Below are 24870 nucleotides of genomic sequence, written 5' to 3'. Positions count from 1 at the left end.
GGCGAGCTCTGGGGGTCCGGGACGAGGAGTACTCACGTGGACACGGGCCGGTTGTGCTGGTGCATTGACAGCGTCGCCATGGCGGCTGCGGTGTCGGCGGCGTCCCGTTCGCTCTGCAGGGCTCCGAGCCGGGCCGCCGCCACCGAGGGCGCGGCCTCTAACGCAGACATGCCCACCAGGCTGCTGTACCGCTTGATCTGTGCGACGTTAAGGATGCGTTAGCTCCTCGGTAAAGATAACCGAATGTGGCGGTGTGGAGCGTGCGCCCCCCGCTCAGCTCGTGCGAGACGAGGACGAGATCAGAGTCCGTGGCAGTACCATGCTCACTGCGCGCTGACGTGCACGAGCGGGGGCGCGACGGAGTGGGGTGCGGAGTGGGGTGCGGGGCGGGTACTCACGGTGGGCCAGTGCTGCGCCTGCACGGCAATCGTGGCGGCGAGCGCGTGCTGGGCGCGGGGGTGGGGGGCGCGGCACAGCTCGGCGTAGGGGGGCGCGGGGGGGCGGTCCCCCAGCAGCGCGCGGACCACCTCCTGCGCGCAGTCGCACATGGCCGCCAGGTCGTAGCCGCCCTCCAGCGACATCACCACCTGCAGACACAACACAACCTCCTCAATTTTTCATCACCCCTCGGCAGGAGCCCTTCTGTTCTCGACCATTATAATATTACAATGAAGAAAGTTTCACGTAAAGAGTGAAATCTTTCTGGAATGTTGGCGAGGAGGCATCCATTATTGGACAAAGGTACCTCTTAGATATTATACACAAGATTTGTTATTTATTGTAACGAGGCCTTCATTGTGACATGTTCATTCCGCTGAGTGAATGAGACAGTGAGCCCTGGTCTGAGACATATTACGAGATATAATGAATGAAATAAAGAATGTGTATAATTCTTCGGCCGCTGTTGGCGCCCGTGCGGCCCCTACCTTGCCGTTGGCGAGCTGCATGAGGTCCCTGGTCATGTGCGCGAAGCAGGCGGCGGACACGCTGTACCCGCCGAGCGGCGCCGGGTGCCCGGCCGCGGCGTCGAACCCGCACGACACGAGCACTATCTCAGGGTCGTACTCCTGGAACAGCAAACTTGGTCGCTCAACGCACGAAATGAATTGATCGCTTATAAAATTATATTTTTTTTTTTATCGGCTTCATTTATTTGAGCTGTCATTATGGGTAGGTACAGTACATCGACTGGATTCGTGCCCCCGAACTTTCCCCGACGCCACCGCGCCGTGTGGGTGTCAGAGCTTGCTCTTATATGAACGTGAACATAGAACCGGCGCAGAAGCTGGGGGTTCTCATCATGAGGACGGGGTCAGCCCTGTCGCGTACCTTGGCGATGGGCATGATGACGGAGCGGAAGGCGGCCAGGTACTCCGCGTCCCCCAGGGGCGGGTCGGTGCCGCAGCTCCAGGGCACGTTCACGTTGTAGCCGAGCCCCGGGCCGGCGCCGCACTCGGTGGCCGCTCCCGTTCCGGGGAAGAAGTTCCCGTCGTCGTGCCGGTGGATGCTCATGTACAGCACGTGAGGATCCTCGTAGAATATCTGCTGGGTGCCGTTGCCATGATGCACGTCCTGAGAAATGCAGATAGATGTCATCAACAATTCCGCACGAGCTCCAGTATCCGCCCGGCGTCAGACGGTCGTGCAGCCCTGCGCGCAGGCGGACCGGCCTAGAGTGCGCAGCTACCCACCCAGTCGACGATGAGTATCCTCTGCAGCCCCAGCCTGGTGTGCAGCACGCGAGCGGCGATGGCCACGTTGTTGAAGAAACAGAAGCCCATCGCCTGGTTGGGCTCCGCGTGGTGGCCGGGGGGCCGCACCACCGCGAACCTGCGCGCACAGCGGGGGGACCGTCAGAGCAAGCGAGCGGCCGAGGGTTCCGCACATTGGAACCGTACATTCATTTTAACAAAAAGCAATATTCAAATCTAAATCTAAATCTAGTATCATTTCCTAGAAGTCGCAATCTATACCTAACCCGAATCGAGGTACCTAACGACGTAACACCCAAAAAGTGGGCCCAATCTTCAACGCGCCCCCGGGGACCCGCGGGCAGCACGGTCCGGGACAACCGCGACGCTAGTTCGATGGGGCAGGTGATTGAAACGATTTCATTGCGAGACATTTTTAAAGTGTAGACTGGGTAATGTAATATCTACATATAATCTTGTTTTCAAAATTTATCAGATTAATAAATAAAAATGCTTCAAAAAATACACTGAGGATTCAGACTACGGCAACAATCAAACATAATTTGACTCTGTACCAACTATTAAATAAAATATTAAAACCCTAGCCGTGTTGCCGCAGCCCCCGGACAGCGAGTGTGGGTGCGTGTGTGTACGGACCCGTTCCGGAGGTGTCCGCGCGCGGTGCGCAGCGCCAGGTCCAGCAGGGCTCCGGCGGCGAGGCGCGCGGCGGGCGCCGTGTGCAGGTCCGACCACGCCGTGTCCGAGTCCACGCCCAGCCCGCCGCACGCCAGCCGCACCAGCTGCCGCACCGCGCCCCCCGCGCCGCCCGCCGCCCCCACGCCCGCGCCGTCGCGCCCCCGCCCCGCGAACACCTGCACGTGCGCCTCCGTGTGCACGCTCTGCACACAGAATACATAACTCAATATACCTGTGAATAGCTCGGATACCATCTCCTCGCTGAGGAAGCAACAGTCCCCGTACCTGCAGTTCGTCGAGCGTGGCCTTCCTGGGCCGGGTGCGCTCGGTGCGGGCGGCCAGGCCGGTCTCGCACAGGCGCGCCCACACGGACTGCAGGCGGCCGCCGTGCTCCGGGTGCGTGGGGGCGTGCTGGCCGCACGCACACCTGCACGCACACGCACGCACTATATTTCGGCTCGGGCGGGACCGTTACCACAAATACTGGACATTATTCGAAAAGTCGGACTCTTAAAGAGATTATTTATGTATTTTTAGAATTACTCTATAATAATGCATACCCATGCTTGAGCATGAGCGGGTCGTAGGCGAGTCCCGTGGCGGGCACCCTGGCCCCCACCAGGGGCGACGAGAGGGCGCGGGTGAGGGGGGCCGGCTCGACGGGGGCGGGAGGATCGCTACGCTTCGACGTCAGGTCGATGACCTCGCCCTCCTCCTCCCGCAGCTGCACCGCCGCGTCATGTGCGCGGGTCAACACCTAACACGTAAATAAATACTAAATAATCACACACACCTGGCTCCAAGCTAGAACTTATTATACTGTGGGGACAAGAGATATTTTTATACTATCCTGTCAAGAAAGTACCGAAAAATGATCAATGATACCAAAAATGTTAGCAATTCATTAAAACTTATTTTATCACCGTCAAAGTATGCTCTTTCAGAAACAATACACTTACGCCCAACGAATAGTTCAATCATCAAAATATTTTTAAGCGCTTTTTCCGGAATTTAGTTCAATTCTCGCCGCGAATTCCCCTTTGTCTTTTTGAGTGAAAATAATTCGTTTACAGTGATGACTTTGTTCGTCGAATTTGCTCTCCTACACGCCACACACGACCCAATAATAATATCCTTTGTTTACCGTCTGACCTTCCGGCGAGCATTCCGAGTGCACAACAACGCGATAGTAAAAAAAAACCAGTCAACATGACTTTTGGTCCACTTTAGTGTGGTTTTTTCAGTTTCAGTTTAAATGGAAGGGGTCACTCCGAAGCTTGTTGACCAGTTTCCATGTCCAACTCCTTCTGGCAAGTATCCAGAGACTTTTATGCGATGGAGTGTTTTGGAGAAAAATCAAGTCTTTTGGGACTAAACGAGCGGCAACGTGTTTCATACCAAAGTTATTATTTAAAATGGTAGCCATCGACTCGAGAAACAGAAAGTTTGGCGGCTATCTCTCTCTCTAAGCTTGAACGAGGATTTTCGGTAATTATTTCTTTCACTTTTGCGATGTTAACTTCAGTTGCAGACATTGATAGTCTGACAGAGCCGAGCGAGGCAAATCTTCCTTTACATATCGATCGCTTTTGAACGGTTTTTAGATTTCATACGCATATTTTTTTGATGAAGTCGATAAACCAACAGCTTTCTGTAATATTGTTAGTGACTTCGAATAAATACGAAATTCCATTGACGATGCAAAATTAAAGACAAAATCTTCGTTCGATGTACTTGTCCAATATACTCGTATATGTACTTCACACACTAGATACGACACAACTAAAAACAACACCGAACAAAAACACAAAATGGAAAACAGTGTTGCCAATATAACAATAACAAATAAAGCTTAGTTTAAGACTGGAACCATAAACAAATAATCCATTCCCGATACTTTACCCGACAGTGAGGTTTCAACTTCTACGCCACTTATTAATAAAAATCTACTTGCGACGGCATGTCTGTTTGGACTTTTAGTGCCAAAAATAAAGGAAATGTATTTATTGATAAGTCGTGGTCAGAGTGGAGAGCACAGTACGTACAGTTTTCCGGATTTGATCTCTGAGGTAGTGGTGCACGGGGGGCGGCTGCAGGGCCGGGTCGCCCAGGGGCAGCGGCGCGGAGTGCGTGCGACCGAGGCGCTGCACCGGCCGGCCCCCCGCCCCACCCACCACCAGCGCCTCCGCTTCCGACACGGGGGGCAGCACCACGGGCGCCGGGGTGTGCGCCGCGGGGGGCGGGTGTAGGCGGGGACCCACGTGAGGTCGTCCCAGAGAGATATTGGGCAGTGACGGAGACGAAAACAAGAACTCTGCGGCGCGGGAGCCGTTCTCCTCCTCCTCGCGGATGGGAGCCGCGGCGCAGCCACCGGGGGGCGAGCCGCGGGGGGACCCACCCTCACAGTCTGCAAGTACAAGTGTGGCATTAGCTATCGACAACACTGCAAGGTTCTAAAGTGATGTTTTTTTTTAAACTAGATGAGCTCGGACTGGGTCCCAATCTGCGAGCACGTCGGGGCGCGCCGTCAGCGGGGGGCAGGTGTAAGTGAGACTCACTGCGGTGTTTGTGCCTGGTCCGGAGCGGGCGGCGCGCGAGGGGCGAGGCCCGGCGTTCGATGACGCGCGCTTTCAGCCGCTGCTTCAGCATGTTGGGCTCCGACGCTGCAAGGTTAGTTCACGCCATGCGGGTTATTGGGCATCACAACACAACGCACACACTATATATATTCCAATCTATAATGCATTTTATAATAAATAATGATACTATATTGCAAATATTACTATTGCCGGATTAGATATCAAGTTGTTGGTCGCGAGGAGTGGCCGCAAGGGACCAGGACAGGGATTCAGTTCAGCGACTTCACATTTAGTCTGAAAATTTGGAAAGATCCAAGCGGCTCTTTCTTCAGTTGTTGAATTGGACCGTAGTTCGGGTTCAATTTCTAAATATTCAATTGAATTATTGAATGTTCATTTATTTCATTTTTAAATCTGCCGGAGCAGAGCCAGAGCTGCGTCGGCAGTACACGGGGGCGCACATCTAAATAATAGCTTAATTTTAAATAAACTTCTTTACACATTTTTTCAATTAAAAATTCTCAATTGTAAGATTTTACTAAAGACTCTATTCTCGAACCTTGAAGATTTTGCAGAAACGAAATAATATACATATATGCACATACGATACGGATATATAAGATTATGTTTATTGCTAAACTACAATAAGTACACAAGTTATCGAACTACAAAAAACAACATTCATAAAAGTGCAGATGATGGTGGTCGCTGCGGTCAGGGCACTCGCTACAACAGACGTTAGTAGGACACTCGGGTAAATGATGATCGAGGGCTGATAGACTTACCGGTCTTGCGCAGGGGGTAGTCTGCGGGGGAGGGTTGCGGAGGGGGCGCGTTGAGGTTGAGTGGCAGCGGCGCCGTGAGTCGGTAGGGGTGCGTCGCTGTCGCCCCCGTCGACGTTATCGACTCCCCTGATGAAGACTTCACTATGCCCCTACAAGAGAACCGTAACCTGTACCGGGCCGTAAGTTTCCTTGGCTGTAGATGGGCCGATGACCTCATAGACCATCTGATGTTAGGCATGGCTTGTGAGGTTGAAATCTAAATTCTATTTTATAATTATACCACGAGATACCACCACCCTTCTAATCGGACCGCATGACTTGCTTTGCGACATAAAGTGACATACATGATTACGCTCTGCCACCACCATCGGCCCTGTAACTACCATCAGTAGTCGCCCCATCTTGTCCTGTCGCTATGGAACTACTTGTAGCTAAGATCCAATGTCATGTGACTTGCACGATGATATCACAACATCACATACGTTATGCCAGAAAATATCATTCCCCCCAAACGTAAGCTTACAACAGTACGACCTCCTTTTTAAAGAATAGGACGTTTTATTGTTGAAGCCAAGGTTGGGGCCAAGGGGGCTGTCAATACGTCAATCTGCGTTGCGTCATATAAACTGATATCCTATATTTCAACTATTTCAAATTTAAAATTGTTGTTATCTGTGGGTCCCTAATCATTGTTACATTTGCCAATTTCCCTGATGCATTACGGGTGCCAATACCGTTTCATAATATTTCCTTCAGTAACTGGTTATTATAGTGTAGAGAGAGAGAGAAATGCAAATAAAAACAGGATAATAACTGACTTAAGCGGTATATTGATTTTGTCAAAGTGAGCCTGGCACTAGTACCATAGATGGACAGGTCATGAAGGGAGCCCTGAACTTACCAGTTGCGGTAGGAGGCAGTCGTCACGGTGCCATTGGCGTTGGCCTGTTTCTTTTTTATAAACTCCTAAGAAAAAAAAATGTCAACATCAATTCAATTTGTAAACTGCAATTTTCTATTTTTCGTTTGAAACTTGATTGTGTTGGGTTCATGCGGATCTATGCGACAAAGAAATTTAATGATGAAATTGAGTGATCGAATAGCAGTGGTAAACTCCTGAGACCACGTCTTCTGAGTCAATGCTTATATCGCGAAACAATGAATGCGAGAGCAACTGTGGGCGATTTTATCAGTAACGGCGGGTTGGCTGCACCACGCTTTGTCGGGCATGGCCCCATCATCTCCCTTCCACAACCGCTACGCCCACCAGGAGCAGAGCTCTCGCCTGATATCGCTTCATCCACAGTGCGGTTGCTTATACATCATTTTTTCCATGCAATATCCGACCCTGCAGGATGTTTCTCCGTGCTATGGCATGTTCGTCTTCCACCGAGGATTGAGGAATCTCTGGCATGAGGCAGCGGTTCTGTGTCGTCCCTGAGCTTGCCATTGTCTACAAGAATCGACGCCCACTCACCATCAGGCTAGCCCAATGCTGTTCTACATTCTACGATACTACAAATCTTGTATGAATTTCGATTGCATAATGCCACGAGCTCCGATTCCAAGTGTATCAGAGCCATCTTTTAAATTAAAAAAATTGAGTCCTGTCACAAGGTAGGCAGCAGCAGACACGTTGTGGTCTGTGAACTCTGTGAACCGTTCAACACTGAAGTTTTATACCTGTATGAGTACATATCAAATACACATTAGTTACCTGTAATTTCTGTTTAACTTGGGTAGACGCGTTGGCGCTGTGTTCATGTATATCCTTCTTCCGCATCAGCTCGACGCGGTCGCGCTCGTGCCTCTCGCGGGCCTCCCGAGCCTCCCGCGCCTCTCGGGCCTCGCGCAACGCTGCCTCCTCCATTGCTTTCTTCTGTTGCTCCCATAACTGAGGGACGAAGGACTTTCATTTAAATAATTAAATGTAAAATCACTAATAAGGTTAAACACCAAGCATTGGACAGGATTTGAGGTCGCACGTGAAGGTACAAAAGCTTCTTCCTATTTCAAATGAATAATTTTGAAGTCGTCGTGTCCTAAAGGATAAGACTTCTGGTGCATTCGTATCTAGCGATGCACCGGTGTTTGAATCCCGCAGGCAGGTACCAATTTTTCTAATGAAATACGTACTTAACAAATGTTCACGATTGACTTCCACGGTGAAGGAATAACGTCGTGTAATAAAAATCAAACCCGCAAAATTATAATTTGCGTAATTACTGGTGGTAGGACCTCTTGTGAGTCCGCATGGGTAGGTACCACCGCCCCGCCTATTTCTGCCGTGAAGCAGTAATGCGTTTCGGTTTGAAGGGTGGGGCAGCCGTTGTGACTATACTGAGACCTTAGAACTTATATCTCAAGGTGTGTGGCGCATTTACGTTGTAGATGTCTACGGGCTTCAGTAACCACTTAACATCAGGTGGGCTGTGAGCTCGTCCACACACCTAAGCAATAAAAAAAAAATATTTTCAATGAGTTGTTCGTGAAGTCAAATTACAGCACGAACACACGGTGTACCGCGTCGCGTACTGACATCGCGGACAGGAGTGCAAATATATCATCCTGCGTAGATTACAGCAGCAAGCCGAGGCAGAGAATAATGTCGTTAGCGTTCTAATAACGAAGTCGCGTTGTGACGATCGTAATAAAATTCCGAATTGATTCGTTCTTGGCTCTCTTTTACATTAATAATACATAGCAGTCTCCTACTTCTCTTAATTTCCTAAACTACGTCATACAGAGAACAATAAAATTCGTTGGCTAATAATAAAAAATTACATTCGCGACAAAGTGCAAATGACAAAGCTCGACGTTTGTTGTGTCACAAGCGCCAAGCTGTTAACGCAGACTCCCCTCCGCGTGGACGGAAACGTGTTCAGAGAGATCTTTCCACTGACCGAATGAAGGTTTTATGTTTTCCTAAGATGTTCAATTATTAAGTCTCTTGTGTGAAAAATAAAAGATTTTTATACATACGAGAGAATCAAAGTGACGTCATTAGATGTAATTCTTTTTAATAACTAATTTTTTTGTTTGAGCGTCTGGGCGGATGAGGTGACTATCTTTTGCGCCGGGGTTCAGGTCCCTTATAGGTCGGCATATTCTCAGTATGTGATGCCAAAGTGTTCAGTGAGCACCCAAAGTATAGAAAAATATCCAAGCTAACTTTTACAAAACCTGTGGAAGTTTTCTGTATTAGCTCCACTTAGGAACCCTTTTCCGGGTTTTAGACCAGTGATACTCCTTCATATAAGAAGGTATTTGATATATACAACCAGTCATCAAATGTCTAGTTCAACATTTATTTAATTTAACTGGTAAATCATTGTTCTAGTAGAGCCCTCAGCACCCAGATTCTATCTTCGATCATTGCTGACCTGGCCATCTTAACAGACTGTTGATGTAGTCCTTCCACAAGATTTCAACATACATACGAATCTAAATTCAAAACCATATGTGTGTCGACATCGATACGTTTATATATGTAAGTATTACGTTACGAATTAAAAATAAACATGACAGTATAAAACTAATTGGTTTTTTGTTTTGAAATACCGAAGCTGGTCGTATACTAACTAGTTATCGACACGTGAGCTTGTAAAAAAATGGATATGTTAGAAACAGGCAATCGTGACTGAGTTTGGATAGCGAAGCAAGATTAGAATCGCATATCAATATTATTATGTAATTATTAGGTAATGCATATCAGACTGGACCCGAAGCGTAGAAGTAGTTATATCACTATTAAGGATTTTTTTAAAGGTCTAGATGAGAAGCTCAGGGATCGTGTCTATTGGCTATCGAAGTCGTCGTGGCCTAAAGGATAAGACGTCCGGTGCATTCGTGTTGAGCGATGCATCGGTGTTCGAATCCCGCAGGCGGGTACCAATTTTTCTAATAAAATACGAACTAAACAAATATTCACGATTGACTTCCACGGTGAAGGAATAACATCGTGTAATAATAATCAAATCCAAAAAAAAAAAAAACTTGAGACCTTAGAACTTTAATCTCACGGCGAGTGGCTCATTTACGTGGTAGATGTCTATGGGCTCCAGTAACCACTTAACACACAGGTAGGCTGTGAGCTCATCCACCCATCTAAGCAATAAAATATAAAAAAGTCTTTTTTTTATTTTTTTTTATTGCTTAGTTGTGTGGACGAGCTCACAGCCCACCTGGTGTTAAGTGGTTACTGGAGCCCATAGACATCTACAACGTAAACGCACCACACACCTTGAGATATAGTTCTAAGGTCTCAGTGTAGTCACAACGGCTGCCCCACCCTTCAAACCGAAACGCATTACTGCTTCACGGCAGAAATAGGCGGGGCGGTGGTACCTACCCATGCGGACTCACAAGAGGTCCTACCACCAGTAATTACGCAAATTATAAATTTTGCGGGTTTGATTTTTATTGCACGATGTTATTCCTTCACCGTGGAAGTCAATCGTGAACATTTGTTGAGTACGTATTTCATTAGAAAAATTGGTACCCGCCAGCGAGATTCGAACACCAGTGCATCGCTCAACACGAATGCACCGGACGTCTTATCCTTTAGGCCACGACGACATTTAATCTATAGATAGAACCCATCTTAAGAAAGCGACGAATCTGTAACGGCTGTCTCACTCTTCGAACCTGAACACATGACTACTCCACAGCGGTTGATGATATCCACCAGATCTCGCTCACAGCAGTCGTTATTATTAAGATAGGCGACCGAATTCATACTATTTATGATGTCGTCCTGACAGTTTTAAGCAACGCCATTTTTTTGCCCAACAACATGTCTGTATAAATAAATAAATAAATATTTACTAACAATCACGCCACGTTAACTGGCCCCGTGATAAGTTCGTAAAGAACTTATGTTACAGGTAACGGATATAAATGTAAGATTTTTATTATACACATACATATATTTAATATTTAATAACATCCATAACCCTGGAAAAGACATTTATATTTATGATACAAATATCTTCCCTTGGCGGGATTCGAACCCGCGACCCCCTTGTGTAGTGGCCATGTCACTTACCACTACACCAGACGGCCGTTTAAATATACATACTTTTCGCGAAAATATCGTGAAGTTTTTAACACGACACGTATACAACAGGAAAGATCTCGTGTTATTAAACAGAGCCACGTTACGGACGCGTGCGTTCAATGTTATCCAAAGTTATAGCACGCGAATAGTTCAGTTTGTTTTTGCAGCGAGAGTATTATATTTTAGAACGTAAACACAAACCAGCGAAACGAAGAAAGATGTGAAAGAAATTGTTTTAGAGCTTCTTTTTATCTATCTCTTAGGTTTATGGCGTTTCCTTTTAGATTTCGCCAATGTCAAGTGTATATAATACTCTGCTTTCTATGGCGTGCTTTGTGAACGAGCAAGGTCACAGATAGTCACTAAGAATTAAGTGAGTAGCTAAGAATGTGAGCTTCTTTTTTTAGAGAACGCATGCGAGCACCGGGGGCCCTCTGGCCGGGACTGCTGCTACTCTGACATCCGACGCGATACTATAAATTCTCACTGCATAATATGTAACTTAACTGGGTTTTGGGGTAAATAAAATCAAACTATATCGATCGATCGACATATTTTACAGAAGAGCCATTTAGACTTTAATATTTGGAAAAACTATCATTAGAATAAAAAATCTTCTTCAGTTATTTGAATGGGGTAAATTTAATTGAAGTTCAATCAAAAACATCAGATTGTTGATGCTAATACCAAATAAAACGTAAAGTTAAATGTCGTGTATTAAGCGAAATGTCGCTTAAGCTAAATATTCTTTCACCCCTCGATATGAACTCTTGGTCGAGCCCTGACCTCGTACAACAAAGGGCAATACGAAATACTGATAATACCGACTAACTCGCGCAACCTCAAAACGCGATTCATCAAATCAAAAATGAATCTTAGATCATAAATGTTACCTTCAAATGTTCCCTCATCTGGTTCTCGTGTTCTCTTGCCAACTGTTGCCTCTGCTGCTGGAAATGCTGCAGCAGAATCTCCTGTTGGAGCTGTTGCTGCTTCTTCAACTATAACAGAAACAATTGTCATTCAATAATGAGCGCTGTTGTCGTAGACTCGACAAGTCAAGGATTAGACCACAAAAAATGACTTATATTTATATTTTAGTTACAATTTCCACACTGACCCGGTTAGCCGCTGACGTATAAGAAAGCAAATTATTTCACAGATTTCAATCGAGTAGTGTAGTGTAAATAAGTACACGTAGAACGATAAGAGTTCTTTCACAAACTACCTTGAATTAAAAAAGGGCGCTTTGCGCCATTTACACATTTCTACATTCGAGGGTAGGACCTCGCCAGAGCCGCTGATTCTTTTAAATATGAAAAACTATACGTATTATAGAATATACTCTTTCAAAGAATTCAGGTTATCATGTTAACTATGCCACGCGTTGTAAATCAAATGAAACATGTCTGGTTAAGATATAGTGCTCTAATTAAAAAGTCTTAATACCAATATTATTTTTACAAAAACTGTCTAGAATCTCGAGAACGGTAAAGTTTTTGAAATTATGAAATGAATTAATAAACGCGAGATTAAGTAAAGGTACTTTTAATGTTTTATTGATACTTTTGTTCATTGTATTTTAATCACAATGGCGAAACCTTGAGAAAATACTAGAACATAATATATGATATGATAAAAAATGAAAAAAAAATTATACATACACTTCTGTTATCATATTTAATAAAACTGATAATTTAATAGTATTAATAACATATTGTTCAAAAGTTATGTTTTGTAAGCGTCCATAAGCCATTTTGTTACTTCCCACGAGTTTCCATTATCGAAAATCTTTTACGTACAAACTGTATCCTATTCAACCATTTCACGAATCGCGTCTCCAAATTATTTATAATACATGGAATGCAATGAGTTATTTCCTATTCGAATTCGAGGTCATCTTATGCAATGTTTGAACTGCCAAACTAGATAGATGTAGGAGAAATGTAGAAGCAGGGATAGATTGCATGACAAAATTATTATTAGATTACGTAGTTTTCACAAATACCCCATAAATTTGTGAACATGCAAATGGGCTACGCTTTTATGAATAAACGGGCGATATTGAACACACAAACGGACGCGGAGTCATTGGAAAGTAAATTAATGAATGTTAACATTAATCATAATTAACTTTTATGAGATAGTTTCTTGAAACTCAGGTTTTCATTTGCTATGTATGTTTTCATTATCTGGAATTCGGTATCTGAAAATTCTTTATTCTTGGTCAATAAATACCAATCTTAGGCAATCTCTTAAATTCAAAACAGTGATAGTGATTATGTTAAATACACTACCCGTTAAATAACTGGTAAGTGTTTTCGAGCAATCTTCGATATTAAAAACAGTAAATATAAGAGCCTTTACAAAAGATACCGTTAGTTAACTAGCGTAAACATAAGAGCCACCTTCAAGCTATTACCAGTAGGTGTTTACCCAGCAGACATTTTATAAAAGTTTCTCTCTCTGGAAGGCTTCTCTTGCCACATCGGTTTGGGTCTTTGATATTTTGCCTAAATGCTTTTTCGAGTTGGCATTGTGACCATTTCTATAAGCTACAGTTACCGCTTATCAATTGGCCAGTGAGTTCGTCTGCCCATCTACGCAGCTAAAATACAACGGACAAGCAAAATGTACTGTTTCATTTTATTTATCAATCATTTTCAAGAAGACGCAGCATCGTTTGCGCTTAATCCAAGCAATAGTTGAATACAAATATTTTTTCGAAAATTTTCCTGATCATAAAAACGGTAAAATCCGAAAATGTACAATGAAAAACACACGAAAAGAAAAATGGCAAGACCTTCATCCTCTTCACTTATAGCATGTCGGCCTCCAGTATTTTACTGTAACCTGTTGTAGGAATTATCTCTTTTTAAGCACCTACAGACGTATGTACATACTTATAACACTAGCTATCTTAATAGAACGATTCGTTTATAAATAGAGAACTCAAAGGTTATCGCAGATACAAGAGATATCACTGCAAATTTAATACTGATCATCATTCTCTTGGAAGTTATTTTCCAAACATGTTCAACCTAAGAATAAATTTTACAAAGTCACAGTCCTGAGAAGAACTGGCGAACCACTTTAATTAACTACCTTTTTCTTTAGAAATTCACAATTTAACCACACTCAGCCAATGATCGAAACTCGACCATAACTAGATTCCTTTTAAGTGCTAAATTTTCTCTTTTGTTTTGTTATGAAAATAAAAACAAGAAAGTTCAACAGGTTTTATTTTCCACAGACAAGTAGAGCAGAAACTGGTGAAGGAAATTGTTTTGTCTTTGCTATGCTTTGTTATTTTTTTAGATTTGAATTCATGATTACATTAATAAACTGAAACTGGACCAGGAACCAGGAGCGAACACGTAGCGGTAGGCAGCGGCTTGGCTCTGCCCCTGGCATTGCTGAAGTCCATGGGCGACGGTAACCACTCACCATCAGGTGGGCCGTATGCTCGTCTGCCTGCAAAGGCAATAAAAAAAAACATCGGTCCTCGTCACGATGTCCAGTCTACTGCTCTCTGAATGATCATGAACTTTACGATATGCTTGGCTGCGAAGCTACGACACACAATGTTCTTCGTGTTACACACACAACGCAGTGCAAATGTTTGGTCAGGTGTTAAGCTATTTTCGAACTAGGTGTGGTGGTTGAATATGATACGTTTGTACAATATTACAAATCTCTACGTTAGAGCCGAAAGGTCGGATATCCACTTTTTAATCACATTTCTTAATTTTACACAGCTTCCACCCTCGACTTTCTGTTCAGGCGTCGTTATTTGAAATGAATCAAGCTATAATGATTCGCGAAACAGAGGGTCCGTGTTCAATATTTCAGATCTTTAATTGGAAATGTTGAGAAGTGGGTATCCGACTTCTCGCCCCTCACGTCGAGAAGGATATTCTTGAACTCACTTGCTGCAGGAAAGAGTTTTCTAACGTTTGTTTGGCTCTCTCCACGATATGATTCTTTCTTGGACTGTGATTCTGACAACGAAAGGAAATATAGATATATGAATGTTGGAAAAAAAACCCAAATTTTATAACAAGTGTAAGGGACAATTGTGCATCGGTTTCCAAAAGTTACAAACTAAACTGACAAATAAAAATGTTTTTCGATCCGTCTTGGAATCTCACAAGTCGCAGATATCTCAATCTTAAGATTACAATAGAACAGAAAAACTTGTGTAAGACACGGTTTACATATTTAATGATAATGGAGCTATTAACAACACAAATTTGGTGCATGGTTTTGGTCGCACGTAAGCAACCGGCACTGGCTATTAGCGTGACCGGGGGCCATGACACGAAACACTTCACAGTGCTTTTAAAATCTAATGTAAATGAAATTCTAATCACATGTACTATCACAAAAATCTAGTTTATCAACCAGGAATAACGCGGACAGGAAACGATAAATAGATGAAAAAATACATAAAGATTCCCCTCGGCGAGCGTGCTCGTGTATTTTTGGCGTCTCATGCATTATTTTCGTGTGATGGTGAAAAAAAATGGCGGTCGTTCGGTATGCGCCGCGAATAGAACATGTTACGGATGTTTTGCGCGTCCGACGTGGGCGGGGGAAACATATCGCCGGGTGGCCTAGCTACTGGATCTTCATGACTCTTGTAAGACCCTATGAGTGTTCTTTCGACGCGATTATTACACGACTCTTTTAACCTATAGACACAGTCCACTGAGTTTCTCGCCGGATCTTCTCAATGGGTCGCGTTTCCGATCCGGTGGTAGATTCTGCGTAGCACTGCTCTTGCTAGGGTCAGTGTTAGCAGCATTCTGGTTTGAGCCCCATGAGCTCACTTACACACGTTAGGGTGAAGCTGAAATAGCCTCGCAAGGCTATCAGCATAGGTAGCGAAAAAAAACGACTCTGGCGAAATACTGATAGAAAATGTGCCAAATAAATCAATATACAATATCGCGTCTTCGGGGCGTTTGTAGAGAACATTTTTGTGACATTCGCATGAATTTCTCTATCAGCTTGTCAGCAGGGCCGTGGCGTAGCATGTTCTTCTTCAACGTGTCATTAGATGTAGGACGCAGCTTAACTGTGCTCCTGGTCGATTTATTGCCGATGTTTAACAAAGACATTAACGATTCTAAATAAAGAGGACTACTAGATTCGTCTGCCTTCGAACCATATTGAAACAGAATCCTGGCTTCTCTCTTTTTTTTCATTGTCAATAAACATTTTGACATTCTGGTTACCGTGATTACAGAAAACCTGGTAATTTAGTCGCCTCAATTCTGGACCTGGTGACCCGCCGAGTCCTAAGCTCTTATACTCCGTCCAATTCGATCTGGTTTTAGTAACATTCCTCGCAGTCTGTTATTTGCAAAATATTTTTCCCGCTTACCGCTTATTTGATATGAAACAATTTAAATTTTAATATCCATAAACACACAAGAGATATTATATGTAAATAAACCGACACACGCCTTACATACTAATATTATACACGCTGCACACAAGTGCACGTGTACATACGTTCTATGTGTCTGTATGTAAGCGCACGTTTGTGTGTGTGCGTTTAGTGTGTATGTATGCGTGTTAAGTTGTCTGTGTGTGGTGTTTTTATTTTGGTCGAGCGCTCCGTTCGGTGTTTTATAAATAAAACTGGTTGGAAATTTTAATTTTAAATGCGAGATGGACCGAGCCGGCCTTTGTTGCAGTATACTTGGAAAGGTCACGGCGACACGTCGCCACGACACGTTCACCCGTCGTCACGGGGACTGGTGTTCGATTCTGATGTTTTATAGCTTTTTAATTGTGTGAAAATTATAAATTTAACGACTGCCATGTTTATTATTAGCATGTTATTATTATCGGCAAAACGAGCAGGCAGCTCGTAGCCAATTGGTACGTTTGTATCTAATAATGGCCATTCACTGCCAACAGAATGCTAACCGTGAGCACTAGTAAACACACTGCACGTTACCTAAATAATCATTATGAATTCGTGACAAAAGCCAATCTGAAAATCTAATCTGGTTTTGAGGTAATTATCACATAACAAAGAGGATTCACGTAATAATTCATGACGTCATCAGTGTCGGAGTGCGAGAGGGACAACCATATATATTGCAGTACATCACTTTCTCATAACCATCTCTATATTAATTGCCATGTCATTTCACAACTAATTTAGATGATATTTAGATAAACAATATTTGCTGTTTCGTAGTGCAGTGCAAACCTGGCCATTTTATGTATTGTTCTAGGATTTCTTGTTAATTTGTTGGAACGTGGACATTTTTATATAGATATACGAATATCTAGAAAGCCTTTAGTTTCCTGCCGATTCTTCTTATTGGTGAAACTATATTAGAGCTACTGGTAAAGTTATTTACTATTCGAGACTTCTCGTATACCGATTCACATTTTATACCAATTACATACAAGGCCACAAGTCCATACAAGAGACACGCGAAGCAAATGGGCTGATCTACTATAAATAATAACATTAATACAGATCCGTCAATAGCTCGTCACCACATCCGACCGGCGGTACACGAACGAAGAAGCTGATGATGGCGCCTGTTATTTTCCGAGACCCTCACCTGCATTATCTGATGATGGAAGCCGGAGTCGGTGACTGGGAGGTGAGGGAGGTGGGGCGGCGAGGGCGTGTGGTGGGGCGAGCCCTCCGTCCTTGCTGGGCCCTCGTGGGCCATTTCAGCTGGAACCAATAATTAATTACAGTTTAATTATATTTTTAACGAAGCGTTTAATGGCGCCACGTTTACAATTCGTTTGAGGGCGAGGACGTTATTTTGTTGAATTCGTTTAGATATCTATTTATTAATACGTGAACCAAAAATTTTGTACCCTTTTTTATGAAAATTACGCGGACAGAGGAGTATGAAGTTTCCCAAGCTTATAGAGAATATAGAGAAGGAGTGCAGAATGTTAATATTTTTTTTATATATTTGCATAAAAAATACATTAAACCAATAAATAAAAATTTTACACACACTACCATATATTCGATACAACACACATATATAAACTGTTTGTTTATTGTCAAACTTTTGTTATTGTTTAAAGTCTGCGGTCAAATTGAGAATAGATTAATATTGTTTGTCTTTAATATTATTTTTCTATAGTGTGGTATTGGCGAAATCTGTGATTATATGCAGAAGTATAATAAATAGTCTTTGACAATAGAACCATAATAATATCCAAACTTATAATTTCAACGACTACTGGGGGTCCATTAACTCTGTTGGTTCGTCAGACACATCCTTAGCCTAGGGCTACGTTTAGCCCAAATACATAAGTCGTCCAAAGGTATTGCATAGACAACATCGTGACGACTCACAATACGCGCTCTTGATCATTCTTGATCTAGGCACTTGGGACACAAGCACGGCAGGGTTTCAGATTGTACTGTTGTTAAAACACTGGCAATAGTAGAATACTTGGTAAATTTATATTTTTGTATTGCGGGAAACACTGGCTACTTCCTCTCTTGGTAAAATTGGCTCTTCGGTGATGAAGTCGTAATAATTTTTGTATTAAGTATTAAAACATCAATAGAGTGTTCTTGCGCAAAGTAAATGTTCTCAATTAAACCTCTGGATTTCTCTCAACTTTACCTCGACTTAATTATTTATTACAGTAATCCCGTGCACGAGTTCCCGGCCACCTAATTTTAAGTTATAAACGGCCCATGGACATCATGATGTAAATCCCGACACCAGTCTTCAAAAATAAGATCAGAGTTTCAGTTGTATAAAAACTGCGCCACCCTTCGAATGGTATGCATGATATCTTTGCCCGACATACAGGCTACAGTGGTGCCTACCCTTACGGGCTCACCATTCCGGACTGCCATCAGTAAAGTTTCCGACCCCCACACCACCACGAGCAAGGTTAGGAGCCGCGTACAGCGATTTCCTCTCGACCCATTAAAATGGCTGATGATTTTAAAATATTGAAAATTATTATCTTGATGGTAAATGAAGCGCTCGCAGAATGAGTAACAACAGTTGCCAATGCAGAAGTCGGTCCGGATTGTCGTTGTGAATGGCATGAAAAAATATAAAAATTGTAATTCCAATAACTGATATCAATTATCGTCTTCGACAAATGAATAGCTAACAATATTGTTTAATTGCTCATAGAGCGCAATATCGTCGGATACCGATAAATCTATAATGCAGCTGCCTCTAATAATTAGGGAATTTGGGTCACAGGCGCTGAATCTAGAGCACGCGGGGCACACTCGATAATATACAATATCAGCTGCGTTCATTGTTGACGACCTAAACTGCAGCTATAAAACAACAGTATGTTTTATTTGTCCAATTATTATTATTATTATTGCGGGGTCCGTAAAACGTAAGTAAGTCGGTGGTATTTATACGCCCATCCACAATTAAAATGTTCTTATTGTTGGTATAATGCGTAAAATTGGGTTCATTAAAAAAGAGCACCCAAATGAGATTCTGAGTGTTCAGACGCATCGAGTGACGTGTCGTTGAAGAGTAGTTCAGATGTGGGAACAAATGAAGGTACAGTAAACTGTATATTAACAGAACACTAGCCGTTAGTACGTATCCATGTTAAAGAAGCACACACATTTACATATCCTACGGAGACAGCCGTTGCAACGTGAATCTACTGTGATTGAGAGTTCTACCATTGTCCGAAGGTAAAAAAACAGTAACCTCTTTACTCTAGTCAATTCGCGAGAGATAGACCGCCTATTTATAAAAAAAAACAACCCGTATTTCATAGTTTACGCATGTGGAGAAATAAAATTCGCACTCAGTTGGTGCAGTATGAGACGCAAACCGACGAAGCCGAGAGAATAACAAAGGTGCGAACTTTGATCTAGATATTAGAGACCGCATCCAACTGGATATATTCTGTTGTTCGCGATTGAACGAATCAGCCGAGCCGAGTCTCAAGAACCAAGAAATCAAACGCGGTTACACAGAGATTTTGAACAGCTTTTTTTTTCTACCTAAGCTGATAGCCTTGGGAGGCTATTTCAGCGTAACCTTAACTAGTAGGTGAGCTCACGGGGCTCAAACCTGGCGACGTTTCTAACACGAACTCTAGCAAGAACCGTGCTTTGCAAAATCTACCGGGCTCGACAAGAACGATAACCGGTGCTTGAGGTACCTAAAAGCACCGTTAGTGGATCGGGAGGATTCGAAATGACGTGTTGTTTTGGGCGACGTCGACTGCTTTCCATTCTGTCCGCAGGATCGGGAATGTAGTTACCGGCGGCCACGATGAGAGGATTCTCGTGTCGTGCCGCTTTATCGAAGTGGTTGAACAGCGAGTTTCATAAACAATGGTGTCCGCGCACCACACTATCTGCACTTTCATGTCCTGAAGATATCATATTGATTTGGAGCTCGAAAAATTTAACGAATGACACGTATGCTATACTTCTAAGTGGTTACTTTAAACATTTATAAACGGGCGTATTTTCAGAAGCGGACTTAATATAATGACCCAGTGACCTGTGAAAACGCGACTATCAACTGAATACACGAAGCCGAAGGCTCATCTAATTTACTCTTTGAGCCGAATTGGTTTATTTCATTTTTGTTGCCTTCGAGGATAGACGGCGAGCATATAGCCCATCTGGTGGTGGATCTCTCAGGATTCCTTTTAAACCTCGTTTGAAGGACATTTTAAAATGTTCAGGAAGCACGTGGAGAGAAGTTAGTTCCAGTGCCGAACAGGATACGGAAAAAAGACCTCTGAAAATGTTTTATAAGCCCCAATGTTCCGATGCCGGTAGTGCCGTTTTTATAAAAGATGACGACATCATCTCGAACAAACACTCCCCAATTGGGCTCTTCGACGCAGTTATACTAGACCGATATATACAGGTATTTATCATATTTGTTAATCTGTGATTCGATTTATAATATTTTTGGTTTGTTACGAAATAATTTTATTCACATAATGCGATAAATCATAACTGCTGTTTTCTTGTATCTCATTTATATTCATATTTTTACCATACGTCCCTGAACAAATGATGCAATAGTACTTCGATAGCTACTTATTTTTAATATAAGCTATAAATTTTATGTCTACATTCTTTTCGGTTTTGACAAGTCGTAGACATAATTAAGATTATACATTTCTAAGATACGTTAATTAAAACTTTAATATAATTAAATATTTTACGATATAATCCCGCGTTTATTCTAATTATTTTGTTAATTGTTAATTACCTAATTATCTCTTTACAGTCCTCTGATATTATCCTTGAATGTACAAGTAGTTTTAATTTCTTCTCGTATGTGTTATTAAAAGCGATAGGTTTTATGGTAAGCTCACTGAGGTATTTACCGCCATCCGGCCTGTTTAAGCCGTAAATTATTCTGGCATTGTAGTTGGAAATTTAAGATAAAATAGCCTCTCTTATACATCACCATGAACTGCACTAACTAATCACCACTAGTGATCTGCAGATTCGCACCAAATGGGTCGGGATTTGAAATTTTCATCTTTGAATCCTCAGGCATACATACATAGACAGATTCAATATTACAAATTATTCTTAGACTAGACTTAATGTGACTGCGAGTCTTATTTATTTAAAAGACTATAAATTGTAATTTGAAATATAGTAAACAAATAGAATTTGTTTTTTGATTTACACAAAATATCTACACAAAATCCTAAATTTCTGCAGTATTTCAGTGACCTCTGAAGCTTCTTAATGTAGGTCGGGCGGGGATGAGGGAACGAAGGCCATGATGAGGTCGGTGGGGTAAGGCGAGCGGCACGGGGTGAGGGAGGGGAAGGTAGAAGCTATTTTTAGACCGTCTATATTTAGAGGGGCTGGTAGGCCGCCCCGGATAGGACCTGTCCTTGTGCGTTACAGGTCGGTTTGAGGGTCGCATGGTGCGAGGGCAACCATAAATGTCTATTTTTGGGGTAGCAAGGTGTTTTGAAGGACGAGTGTTCGAGCTTTAAATAAGATTTCAGGTACGACGTAGGATTCGACAAGATTATAAGTGCGGTACAACCTGATAATAGCTGCAGAGATAACCCAATGAACTGATTGATTGCTGATGATATTATCAAAATTATGAAATAGCGTGTTACAGTTACATTTGCCTGATTGAAAAAGTGAAAATGTGAGTACATGGCTAACAGCTCGGTTCACTCACTAAAGGCACATAGGTATGTATTTCCAGTTGGGCTGTTCACCTTACGTCATTGGGTTCGGTTACAATCCGGTTTCGGAAAATACGTTTGTCACTTAACATGAAGGTTTGGATAGAGCTACCGATTGTTTCGTGATAAAAAAAAAACCCATAACTACATATATATAAAAACGTTGCTAACGGGTAAAGTTTAAAATAACACTGGAATAAATTGCGAAACACCCTATCGATCAAGCTGATGTTCATTGTAGGTATAATGTTATGATGACATGTTGGAAAAGGACGTATTGTTTCCTCTGGGCAGACTTTTTATTTACTATTTTCGGTATAATGAATTCAATACCAGATTTAACGTACGACCTGGACGACCTGAATACATATCCTCGGATACTGCTAATTAATTCAAGCTAAATACCGTCGTGCTAAACTAATTGAATTATACGAAACTGGTTAGGCACTTGGACTTTATTTAGACATCGAATCGGGTTAGATATTTTCATTAGGCTATTACATATTTTATTTAGTTTTAGACTATTGGAGAACAGGTCTGGTCGGCATGAGGCGTGGCTGTGATTAGCAATGGAAGCTCAAGATCTTGAAGATTTTAAACTCAACGTGCTAGAAACAACTCAACGTAGAAGGAGATTTTAACTAGGCCAATAGTTACTTTGTTGATAGTATATATTTTTAGCAAGGTTATCTTGGCGAACACAACTGATCGCAAAAGGGGCCCGCGCAGAAAGCAAAACTAGCATTAACACATTGGCTGTACTAACCTTCAGACCAGGAGTGCACGAATGTTTCGCAAACACATGGTTAACGTCGCTCATGTCAAGGCACTGCTAAGGACTAATTCCAAGGCACATTTTCAGATACAGGCACAAAAGGAACGATACAGACAGAATTGTGTTACGGAAACCCGTTTAACCACTGTTACAACAAGCGATTTGTTAACGTAATAACCGACTCCGTCATTAATAATGTCCATACAATAGTTTACTTTTACGAAAACCGATATCAAGATGCTCTGTCTCAGTTTTTTTATTTTGTTATCTTAGTTATAGGGCTATGCCAGCGTCGATGAACGAGTAGGTGAGCTTGCGGGGCTCTAACCTGGTGACGTTGCTAACACTAGCCACTAGCCCTAGCAAGGGCAGTGCTTCGCAGCATCTACCAACGAATAGGAAACGCGACCCACTGATAAGATCCGGCGAGAAACTCAGTGGGCTGTGGGTTAATTTATTTGCCGAACTCTTAGTCAACGAGATCGATGATCCGTGCTTGAGGTACCTAAAAGCATCGTTAGTGGATCAGTAGGAACCGAAATGACTTGTTTAGGACGACGTCGACGCTAGCTGTCTCAAAACCTGCGACATCTGTTATGAGAGGCACACGCGTTAGCGTTGACCAACGGGCGCTTTACAAATGGGATCACGAATAGATATATAGCAGTGAGAGACTGTGGAGCCAATGGATGATTATGATGTGTCTCAAATGTACATTGATTCACGGGTCAAATAATGCTCGCAGTGGACAATCTGCTACGTATCTATTGAATACATATGCATATATCTATCGCATGGCTGCCTAAACAATATTCTTTAGAAAGGTTTTGTATTTCAGGTCGTCGTGGCCTAAAGGATAAGACGTCCGGTGCATTCGTGTTGAGCGATGCATCGGTGTTCGAATCTCAAGCGGGTACCAATTTTTCTAATGAAATACGTACTCAACAAATGTTTACGATTGACTTCCACGGTGAAGGAATAACATCGTGTAATAAAAATCAAACCCGCAAAATTATAATGTGCGTAATTACTGGTGGTAGGACCTCTTGTGAGTCCGCGCGGGTAGGTACCACCACCCCGCCTATTTCTGCCGTGAAGCAGTAATGCGTTTGAAGGGTGGGGCAGCCGTTGTAACTATACTTGAGACCTTAGAACTTATATCTCAAGGCGGGTGGCGCATTTACGTTGTAGATGTCTATGGCCTCCAGTAACCACTTAACACCAGGTGGGTGTGAGCTCGTCGTACCGTTTAAGTAGACAGATTTCAGTTCGTTTGTTTACCAACAATGCTTGCCGTAAACAATACGCCACATCCCACTAAAGTTGGATACATTTCCTAATCATGCGGTTATTTTTTAACAAAAAAAAACATTTTTCTCTAAAGTTGTTTCGTAACGAAAATGTGAGTTCCGGACGAAATTGGTTTTTTGTTCGGAAACAGATGTCACGTGGCTGGTACAGTCAGGTAGGTAGGTAGGTAGGTGCCTTTCGTTTTGTTCAAAACAAAAACAAAAAAATTTTATTACACTAAATGTGTTTTTCGATTAGCTGTACTTTATATTAATTGGATAGGATTCATAATGTTAATGAACCGTTTAAATAAAAAAGTATATATATGAAATATACGTTATAAATGAAAGCTTACCGCATATTAGTTTTACTTTGGTTCTGATTCTGACACCTACAGTTCCCGTTCTTATAATGTTATATTATTACGTTGTAACTTGTAAGATAATTTATACATATGTCAGATTTTGATCAGGCAATAAAAAATAATCAATCAATTTCGAAATGTTTTAGTTTCAATACTAATCATAGATTCATATTTAATGAAAATCTATTGAAAGATTTCTGGCAAAAATTCCGTCTCTTCAGGGCCAATATTAAAAAAAAATTAATTCATTGTCAGCCAACGGCCTGCCCTGATTTATATACTTATAGCAGTCACCCGTAGACATCAAGAATGACAATCCGCCGATTTTTCATCTATACTATCTATACTTATAATATTATAAAGAGGAAAGGTTTGTTTGTTTGTTTGTATTGAATAGGCTCCGAAACTACTGAACCGATTTGAAAAATTCTTTCACTGTTT

The 24870-nt window shown here is 42.5% G+C and overlaps 1 protein-coding gene across 14 annotated transcripts in view; it reads right to left on the bottom strand.

Annotated features, from left to right (window-relative positions):
• The window catches only part of HDAC4 (histone deacetylase 4), a 102103-nt gene that overhangs the window by 2134 nt on the left and 75099 nt on the right, over nt 1-24870 (bottom strand). For 5 of the 14 annotated variants that reach the window (XM_028183911.2, XM_089729326.1, XM_028183912.2 and 2 more), the window contains 16 exons: nt 17404-17522; nt 14740-14811; nt 11704-11811; nt 7469-7660; nt 6653-6717; nt 5752-5900; nt 4946-5050; nt 4433-4794; nt 2948-3144; nt 2673-2814; nt 2349-2590; nt 1692-1830; nt 1330-1572; nt 927-1067; nt 399-587; nt 37-197 (listed from right to left, as the gene is read on the bottom strand). In XM_028183911.2, coding sequence (XP_028039712.2) covers nt 37-197; nt 399-587; nt 927-1067; nt 1330-1572; nt 1692-1830; nt 2349-2590; nt 2673-2814; nt 2948-3144; nt 4433-4794; nt 4946-5050; nt 5752-5900; nt 6653-6717; nt 7469-7660; nt 11704-11811; nt 14740-14811; nt 17404-17522 — 2626 coding nt within the window. The remainder of the gene's footprint in view (nt 1-36; nt 198-398; nt 588-926; nt 1068-1329; nt 1573-1691; nt 1831-2348; nt 2591-2672; nt 2815-2947; nt 3145-4432; nt 4795-4945; nt 5051-5751; nt 5901-6652; nt 6718-7468; nt 7661-11703; nt 11812-14739; nt 14812-17403; nt 17523-24870) is intronic. The other 9 variants (XM_089729330.1, XM_028183917.2, XM_089729327.1 and 6 more) reach the window with 6 other exon arrangements.

The sequence above is a fragment of the Bombyx mandarina genome, chromosome 08 (assembly GCF_030267445.1).
Source record: "Bombyx mandarina strain Sakado chromosome 08, ASM3026744v2".
Taxonomy (NCBI): Eukaryota; Metazoa; Arthropoda; class Insecta; order Lepidoptera; family Bombycidae; genus Bombyx; species Bombyx mandarina.
Note: the sequence above shows the minus strand (reverse complement) of the source record. Positions and strands in the feature narration are given on the sequence as shown.